We start from the raw sequence: 9,930 nt of genomic DNA, 5'->3' as shown, positions 1-9,930 counted from the left end.
GCCTATAGGGAGTGTGTATAAAATTAGTTTCATCGCTTAACCATCATGCCTATAAGGAATTAGCATAAAAAATAGTTCAATCACTTAGATATCATGCTCAGAGATAAACATGTAAAATCAATTTTGTAATGCTTGTGATCATTTTCAGCACGTAGGGAGCATGCCTATAGGGTCTAAACTGATAAAATCTGCTTGTTTAAACTAGTCACTGATTTATAATACATTTAGATATCATACCTATAGGATCCTATTGGTTATCGCCTAGGCAAGCCTGTAGGATAATTAAATGGATTCTGGGTTTAAAATTGCTATTTTTCCGCTGCTTGAAACCTGCCCAGATTTAGGAAGTAATAAAATTACTAGGCAAATTGATTAGGTATTTACTACCCTGCCTTAATGAAACTGCTTCATATTTTGTGCTCATCTAGATATCCTGCTATAGGACTTTAAATCATTTAAAACTGTTTGTTTGAGGCGTGCAATTGTTTGCTTATTTGTGGAGGTAAATATGAGCCCCCTTAATTGCATCTTTATGTGATAGTCCTATTTGACTTTTGTTTGTCGCTTAGTTTTCTCCTTTTAAAACAACATAAGTGAGTCTAGAACTTCCTTAAATAGAGGTCTTAAATACCTCTAGTGCCACAGGCAAGGGACGGGTAGTGCACGCATAGGATACATATTCAATGATGTTAGAACTCTTAGGTAATAATTAAGGGGAGGGTAATCCGGTAGTAAAGGATATGATGACCTGTGCGCTAATGCTATGTGTAGCCCCTCAATTTGGGGACGATTACCAAGTATTGCACATAAGTGATCCTATAGGCTAAAAAACATAGGACCCTTTTACTCCATGTTTTTAAAAGTATGTTTGTTTGTTTATTTGCTTATAAGACTAATTCGCTTAAATTGAGTTTGGCCGGGACCCACCATTGTGGACCTTGAGGGGTGCCTAACACCTTCTCCTCAAGGTTATTTTGAGCCCTTACCCAATCTCTGGTAATGCAAATCGGTTCATGAGTTATTTTCTTTAGGTTCCCTAACGCACCTTAATCCATTAGGTGGCGACTCTTCAAATCTCATACCTAATTCCCCAAAAGGAAAGGAGTTGTCCCCAAAATATCGAAACACGAACTTCGCGAGGAAAAAGGGGGCATGACACTTTGCAAGAAACAAGGGCATAGTGAGGCAGAATGCTGGGTAATTCATCCTGAATTACACAAGAGATTTGATGACGATGTTGAGGATCAAGGCAAGGAGAATATAGTTATGGTAAGCATTGAAGCAATTGGTACAGCTGCAAATTCAACAAATGTTCTATCAAGTGGAAAGGTGATTGGTAAGCCTACTACTAATAATGCCAAGCAGGAATGGATACAAGCAAGGAAGAGCAAATACCAACGGGATAATTGGGGTCACATTGTTGATAACAAACAAGGTAAGGAAGCTGACAAGGGTAAAAGGAAGGCCAAACTTGAAGAAGTAGAAACCAAGAACAAGTTTAATGCACTAGAGGTTGACGATGTTCATCAACCTACTCTACGAATTACTGAAGGAAAAGGTGAGGATTATAGCAATGGTAAGAAGAAGGAACATGGGGAAAGGCAATCCAAGAAGGTCATGAGAAGGAAAAAGAAGGAAATACCGGAGTGTCAAGCCCTAATCCTAAGGCTTCTAGGGTTAGGGTTGGGAAGGATGCTAATACTAAACCAACTAGTGAAGGTAATCAACAGAAACTTAAGCAGGTAAAGAAGGAAGCAATTGAGAAAGTGTTGGAAGGTCGGCATAATGGGACCTTAGCTAAAGATAATCCTATTGTTTCTAGTGATCAAAGTACTGAAGAAAAGGCTAATAAGGAATCCACAATCGAATGGGTCCATAGAAGGTTTGGAACTAGCAAAGAGGAGCTAAGGCAACTCAATGTGACTACAAACCAATCATGTCAAGATATTCCATCTCAAACATTTGCAGATTCTGGGCAGCTTGAGAACCTTGATGAGATAAACTCAACAAAGGTTGTAGGGAGTGATGCAATTGAGGTGGATGATGATCAACTAGGAACAACAAAGACAATAGGAGAAAAAGTGAGGGATAGCAGCCCACCTGGCGATAGGCTGGCGACGCCAGGCCTAAAGCCAGGCTCCCCAGGCGTTAGGCTGGCGACGCCAGTCCTAGAACCACGGTCACCTGATAAAGAAACGATAGTAAACCCTATCCCTAGTGCAATTGGAAAGATTTTGGCCTATGTAGATGGTGTTCCGGTGTATGCATTGGAGAACAAACTTGATGATAATGTGAAGGTTAGGGATGATACAGTAGGGCCAAACCAAAGCACAGGCAATATAAAGGGTGGTGATATCAATAGAACAAACATTTCTGAGCAGACTACCAGAGTAATTCCTGGGCTAGGCATTGTTTATGAGCAGCAATTCAAAATGATGCAGGTTGTTGCGTCTTCTATGGTGAATAACAATGAAAAGGCTGATAAGCAGGCAATTGTTCCAAGAGCATCTAGGGAAATAGAGGAAGTGCCTATGGAATATGGCACTGATCAAATTATGCAGCTGCATCATAATGCTCCACTGAAGACTCCATTACAACATTTACATTATTTAGTTACACACAATGTGGAACCAATTGATGAAGACTTAATGAGACAAAATCCTATGGAGGATGAGGGAGATGATGAATCAACAATAGAAAACTTTAAACAGGTGGCTAGGGATGGGGATCTATCACCTATAGCTAGTGCTAAAGGAGGTAAGAAAACAAAAAAGAATCAGAATAAAGAGCCAAAAAACCTTCAAGAATTATGCCCAGAAGCACAGCTTCTCTATCTAAATGATGATCAAAACATTGATATGGAACATAAGGTTTGTTAATACACAGCATGCCTGTAATGACCCGACCGATCATTTTGAGCTTTTGCACTTTTCTCGCCAGTTCTCGGGCATGACTTGCCCCGTGTGATGTATTAAGACTTATGTAAATCGTTGGCTTTGGTTTTCAGGGTAATCGGAATGAATTTGAAAGAACAGTTCTCAGTTTGAATCTTGAAATTTGAAAGGTTTGACCAAGATTTGACTTGTTTGTATATGATCTCGGATCGGAATTTTTATGATTTGGTTAGCTCAGTTAGGTGATTTGGGACTAAAGAGCGTGATCGGAATGCATTTTGGAAGTCCGTGGAAGGTTTAGATTAGCGAAATTGAGATTTTGGTGTTTTCCAGTTGATAGGTGAGATTTTGATATAGGGGTCAGAATGGAATTCTGGAAGTTGCAGTAGCTCCATTGTGTCAATTGAGACGTGTGTGCAAAATTTTAGGTCATTCGGACGTGGTTTGGTTGGGTTTTTGATCAAAAGCGTAATTTGGAAGTTCTTGAAATTCTTAGGCTTGAATCCGATGTGATTTTGGTGTCTTGATGTTGTTTTGAGCGTTCTGAAGGTTGGAACAAGTTTGAATGAGGTTATGGGATATGTTGGCATATTTGGTTGAGGTCCCAAGGGTCGGATGGTTAAACGGATTAATTTTGGACTTTGGACTTGGAAGTTAATGTTGGTTTTGTGTTGCAGACAATTTGTTCTTCGTATTCGCGGTCAGGGACTCGCATTCGCGAAGGGTGTTTTTGTGTGATGATATTTTTGTTCTACGCATTCGCGAGGATAAGAATGTGAACGCGAAGGTGGAGGATTCATGTGCATCACGGACGCGAGACTGGGGTCACATTCGCGTAGAGGAGTGAGGTCGTTGGGAACCCCAGGCCCATGTGCTATGCGATCGTGAGAGTTGCATCGCGTTCGCGAAAGCCTGGTATGGAGAAGCATCGCGTTGGCATTGAATTGTCCATGTTTTTGAAGAGGAAAGAGGAGAGGCAGTGAATTTGGTCTACGCGGACGCGAGAGGCCGGTCGCATTCGCGAAGAAGGTAATCTTACCTGGGGCAGAATGTTTAAAGAGTGAGTTTCGCGATTTTTGGTCTATTTTCTCCATTGTTGAGCAATTTTTGGAGCTTTTGAGAAAGATTGAAGAGGGAATTGAAGGAAAACACTTGGAGGTAAGATTTTTGAACTCCATACTCGATCCTATGTTGATTCTTAATTGTTTAATCATGAAATATGTGGAAATTAAAGCCTAAAATTGGAGAATTAGGGCTTGAATTTGGAGAGTGTAAATTGGAAATTTGAGGGGGGAAATTGAGATCCTATTTTGATGTTCTTGGTATGTATAGACTCGTGAGAGGATGAGGATTCCATTGATGTTAATTTTGTCGGATTCCGAGACATGGGCCCGGGGGTCGGGTTTGAGCAATTTTGGGATTTTTTATGTAAATGGGATATTTTCGAGTGGGCTTTGTTCCCTTAGCATATTTTAATGGTTATGTACCGATTGTGGCCAGATTTGAAGCATCCGGAGGTCGATTCGTAAGGGCAAATGCATTGCGGGCTACAATTTGGACCGGATCGAGGTGAGTGATGATTGTAAATGATGTTCTGAGGGTATGAAACCCTGAATTTGCACATCATTGTGCTATATTGAGGTGACTCACACGCTTGATGATGAGCGTGGGGTCGTGTACTGTTGGGGATTGTGACTTAGTCCATCTCAAATGACTATTTTACCGCGTATTTGACTGAAATCTATTTGTGAACATCATGTTTTGGGCTGAATGCCATATTTGGGCCTCGTGCCAACCATTTGAACCCTTAGGGGATTGTTATTGGTATTTCCTCACTATTTTTGACTTTATACTTGTACTCAGTCATGCTATAATTTACTATTTTCATAACTCAGCCATGTTTACTCTATTTTAACATACTACATGATATTTTAAATAATATTTTGGGCTGAGCATCATGTTTTACTATTGCCTGAGTGTCTTATGTGATTTTGACTAAGTAAGGCCGAGGGCCTGTGCTGTGAGGATACTTTTGGGTCGGGATGCACGCCATAGCGGTGATGCACTGATTATGATTATGAGGCTGAGGACCTGAGATTTGTACGCCACGAGGTGGCTTGTTGATATGAGGTCGAGAGCCTAGTGATGATGCCACGAGATGGCTTGATATTGTGCTTGGGGCGTAAGGGGCCCCTCCAGCAGTCTGCACACCCCCAGTGAGCGCGGATACCTATGGTGATGTTAGATATAGCCCGAGGGGCTGGTATTGTTGACATTGTGCCCGAGGGGCGATCCTTTATGTGCTTATCTGTCTTATTTGTCTGGCATTTACCTATTTAATTGTGTATTTGTGCCCGAGGGGGGATTTTTGTACTTATCTGTTCTAATTGCTTTGCAATCAATTGCTTAATTGTTGAAACGTCATTTTTAAAGAAATTTAAACTGAAATAAGATGCTTTAAGAGATTTTATAGCTTCATTGCTTTCTTACTAGTTTTGTACTACTTCTATACAGCATGTTGGTGTACTTTTTGTGATTTCCTATCACTCAGTCGTTACTTATGATTATTACTCACTGAGTTGGAGTACTCACTTTACTCCATGCACCTTGTGTGCAGATTCAGGTCTTTCTGCACCCGGTAGTAGGTATTGGTTGATCAGAGGCAGAGTCTTTGGAGTTTAGCAAGGTAACTGCCCGATGTTCGTAGCACTGATTTTCTCCCTTTGATGTCATTAGACTGTATTTAGTACATTTACAGAAATTCTGTTGTATTTTAGACCTTAGTAGATGATCGTGACTTGTGACACCCCGATGTCAGGTTGTATCTATTTCTGCACGGTTCTTTTAAATGTGCATTGTGCAATACCTAATTAACTAAAAGGGCTTAAATTGGCTTATTAAAACTTTTGAAATGAACTTGCAGATTGTGTCGGCTGGCCTTGTCTTTACGAGAGGCGTCATCATGACCGGGTCCGATTTGGTATCGTGACAAGGCCTTTCCTAGGGTGATCAACATGAATAGGGAGCATAACTTTTGTGTAGTTGCATTAATGGAGCCTTTTCAAAAGAAGAGACTCATTGATAGATATAGAAGAAGGTTGAATATGGAGACTGCTTATGCAAATATTAATGGGCAAATATGGTTGTTCTTTGATGCAATGGTGGAATGGGAATTAGGGGAGGATACTGAGCAACAGGTGACTGTGAGAGTGCTTCACCATGAACAGGGGCAGCACATGATGATGACATTTGTTTATGCAAAATGTTCAGCAATGGAGAGGTTGGAATTGTGGGATCACTTGTATTACTTAGCAAGTGATATGAAATTGGAATGGTTGGTAGGGGGGATTTCAATGTGGTATTGCATGAAGATGAGAAAATAGGGGGACTTCCAGTACACCCTCCTAAATATGAGGATTTTGCATTTTGTGTAAACTCTTGTGGTTTGTTTGAGCAAGGATACAAAGGAAGTCCATTTACAGGGTGAAATGGGATATCCAATGTTGTGTGTATATTCAAAATATTGGATAGGATCTTTGTGAATTTGCCATTTTAGAACATGTTGCCAACTATTGAAGTTGAACATCTAATCAGAACTGGATCAGATCATACACCATTGTTAATGACATGTGGGGAGCAAACCACCAATTTTGTCAAGACTTTCAGGTTCTTGAACTTTTGGACTAAACATGCTACATTTATGGATGTGGTGAGTCAGAATTGGGAAGCTAATTTCATAAGGGATCCATTTTTTATGTTTAAGTAGAAGCTCAAGTGGGTGAAGGCAGCAATGTCAAAATGGAGTAGGGGAACATTTGGTGATATCTTCAAGCTGTTGGCTTATTTTGGAGGACATTGTTATGGTGAAAGAGATGTTTTTTGAAGAAGAGCCTAAAACTGAGAACAGGATTGTGCTTCAAAAGGCTCAATCTGACTTGAAGAAATATTTGAGTATTGAGGAGCAGTATTGGAAGCAAAAAGCTGGGATGACTTGGTTTGCTGAAGGAGATAGGAATACAATTTTCTTTCACAATCATTTCAATGGCAAAAGAAAGAAATTGCAACTGAATAGGATCAAAAGTAGAAGTGGGGTATGGATTGAAGACCAGGAGCAATTAGCTATAACTGCAGTGGACTTCTATCAAAAACAGTTCACAAATGAAGGAGATATATCTGACTTTTCCTTGCTCAATAATGTACCTTCGATGGTCACTATGGAACGGAATTTGGAACTTAGCAGATAGCCAACAATTAAAGAGGTAAGGACAACAGTTTTTGAGCTTAGTGGGGAGAGTGCTAGTGGTCCAGATGGATTCACTGGCCTGTTTTATCAAACATGTTGGGATGTTATTGGTGTTGATATACACAACATGGTGCTACACTTCTATGGAGGAGCTGCACTGCCTAAATCCATCACTCACACCAATCTAGTGTTGCTGCTTAAGAAACCTAGAGTTGAGACCTTTTCTGACTTAAGACCTATTAGCTTGAGCAATTTCATTAACAAGGTTTTGTCTAGGGTGTTACATGATAGATTGGAAAATTTTTTGCCTTCTCTAATATCTCCTAATCATTCCGGATTTGTGAAGGGTACGAGTATATTTGAGATCATCTTATTGACTCAAGAAATTGTAACTGACATAAGGTTAAGGAGAAACCCAGTTAATGTAGTGATCAAGTTTGATATGGTAAGGCCTATGATAGGGTTTCATGGAAGTACTTATTGCATGTATTAAGGAAGATGGGATTTTCTGAGCACTTCATCAACATGGTGTGGAACTTGGTGTAAAATAACTGGTAATCAGTATTGATGAATGGGTAGTCCTCAAGGTTCTTTAAGTCTACAAGGGGTGTCAAGCAAGGGGATCCTCTATCACCAACATTGTTCATTCTATCAGCTGAGGTACTTTCCAGATCTTTGAATAAGCTATTTGAAGACATGTCATTTGTGGGATTTGGAATGCTTAAGTGATCTGATCCTTTAAACCACTTGGCATATGCCGATGATACTGTAATCTTTGCTTCTGCTCATCCTCCATCCTTAAGCAAGATTATCGCAGTGTTGGGGAACTATGAGAAGATATCAAGCCAGATGATCAACAAAGATAAGAGTTCATACTACATGTATTCAAAGATTCCTAATGGATTGTGTCAGGCGGTTGGAGCTATTACAGGATTTGCAAGAGGTAAATTCCCCTTCACATATCTAAGTGTCCTATTTTCTACACTAGAAAGAGGAAGGAATATCATGAGGATCTTATCAAGAAAGTAAAGGCTAAATTGCATTCATGGAAAGGAAAGATGCTGTCATTTGGAGGAAAAGCAACACTCATTTCTAGTGTGTTGCAAGGTATGCCAGTCCATATGTTAAGATGGAGAAGATTTTTCCACCAAAAAATATCCTGGAGCATCTTCATAAGATTTTTGCTAGGTTCTTTTAGAGCACAAAAGAAGAATGGAGAAGCAGACATTAGGCCTCACGACAAAATCTTTGCCTTCGTAAAGAGAAAGGGGGCCTAGGTTTTAGGTCCTTACATGATGTGTCAAGGGAATTGTTTGCTAAACTATGGTGGAGGCTTAGAACCACGAAATCTTTATGGTCTAATTTCATGTGGAATAAGTATTGCAAGAAGGAGATACCAATGGTGGTGCAGTTTAGATGGGGGTCTCATGTTTGGAGACAAATGTTGAATGCTAGGGAAGAAGTAGAACATGAGATCCTATGGAAATTGAAGAGTGGAACAAGTAATATTTGGCATGAAAATTGGACTGGATTGGGTGCACTTTATCACATATTACCTGAAGACTTTCCAATCAATAAAGATATTCAGGATGTGGCAGAATTAGGGCAAGGTAAAACATGAGATGATCAGCTGCTAGATCAAACCTTCAATGAGGAAATTGCAGAACATATAAGGCTAAATGTGCATTATGAAGGCAGTGAGGGATACTGGGATAAGTCGTACTAGATGCCAACTCCTTCAGGCAAGTTCAGTGTTAGCAGTGCTTGGCAAATATTAAGGCATATGACTAATCCTAATCAGGAATTCAAGTTAATGTGGATTAAAGGTTTACCATTCAAGATATCCTTCTTCTTGTGGATATTGTGGATGCGGAAAATAGCCAGTGATGACATGTGGAGGAGGCAAGGGCAAATGGTGATGTTTAGGTGTTGGTGTTGTCAGCAGCCCCAAGAGGAATCTATTGAGCATATATTTGTCCCAAGTCCTACTGCCTCTAAAGTATGGAACTTGTTCATGGGGGCTGCTGCAATTAATGTGTCATTGATTCAATTGAAGCAGGTTATAAGACATTTGTGGTATGCTCAATGGTTTCCAAAGTTAATGTCATTGTTTCAAGCAGTACAAACTATCATCACTTAGGAACTTTGGAAGAGAAGAAATGCAGGTAAACATGGGGGTTCAGTGTCCAAAAATAGGGTGATTCATGACATCAATAGGACATTGCATCAACTGGCAAGGATGAGGTATAATTGGATGCCTAATATTCCATTGTTATGGCCAAACATAATTCAATATTTTGAAGGATATAAAACTATATTGATCACTACAAGAGTAACATGGAAGCTTCCTTTTCATGGTTGGTACAAATGCAATACTGATAGATCCTCAAAAGGTAATCTTGGTCCTAGCTCATTAGGCTTTTGTGTGAGGAATGATGAAGGTGATATGTTATATGTAAGGGCAGTATACCTGGGGATGACAATTAATGGGGTGATTGAAGCTAAGGCTATTCTTCAAGGATTGGAATCCTGTGTGGAGCATGATCTTCACCCTCTCATATTGGAGACTGATTCATTAGTGATGAAGAAAGTGATAGAAGGGGAATGGGATCCTCCTTGGGTAGTTGCAAATGATGTGAAGAAAATTATAGAGAAGGGCAACTTCAATGTGATCTTTCAACATGTGTTTAGAGAAGGCAACTCAGTGGCGGATTTTATAGCTAACATTGTGTTTTCTTTTGCAGGTACATATGAGTTTCACTCATTCTCTAAACTGCCTAGTGCAGGGAGGAG

At 39.9% G+C, this 9,930-nt stretch overlaps 1 protein-coding gene across 1 annotated transcript; it reads left to right on the top strand.

The window, feature by feature from the left end:
• Nucleotides 1–5,944: 5,944 nt before the first annotated feature.
• Nucleotides 5,945–7,138, top strand: LOC107832701 (uncharacterized). Its single transcript, XM_075236352.1, has 4 exons — nt 5,945–6,174; nt 6,237–6,377; nt 6,489–6,560; nt 6,679–7,138. Exons 1-4 carry the CDS (start codon nt 5,945–5,947, stop codon nt 7,136–7,138), a joined length of 903 nt encoding a protein of 300 aa, XP_075092453.1.
• The last annotated feature ends 2,792 nt before the right edge of the window (nt 7,139–9,930 follow it).

This window comes from Nicotiana tabacum, chromosome 18, assembly GCF_000715075.1.
Source record: "Nicotiana tabacum cultivar K326 chromosome 18, ASM71507v2, whole genome shotgun sequence".
Lineage (NCBI taxonomy): Eukaryota > Viridiplantae > Streptophyta > Magnoliopsida > Solanales > Solanaceae > Nicotiana > Nicotiana tabacum.
Note: the sequence above shows the minus strand (reverse complement) of the source record. Positions and strands in the feature narration are given on the sequence as shown.

Bases quoted from the DNA above. Each gene is read 5' to 3' on its own strand.
- LOC107832701 (XM_075236352.1), top strand. From the start codon at position 5,945: ATGGAGCCTTTTCAAAAGAAGAGACTCATTGATAGATATAGAAGAAGG. The intron at 6,175-6,236 runs GTTGGAATTGTG...AATGGTTGGTAG, and splicing joins AAATGTTCAGCAATGGAGAG to GGGGGATTTCAATGTGGTAT. The intron at 6,378-6,488 runs GTGAAATGGGAT...ACATCTAATCAG, and splicing joins AAAGGAAGTCCATTTACAGG to AACTGGATCAGATCATACAC.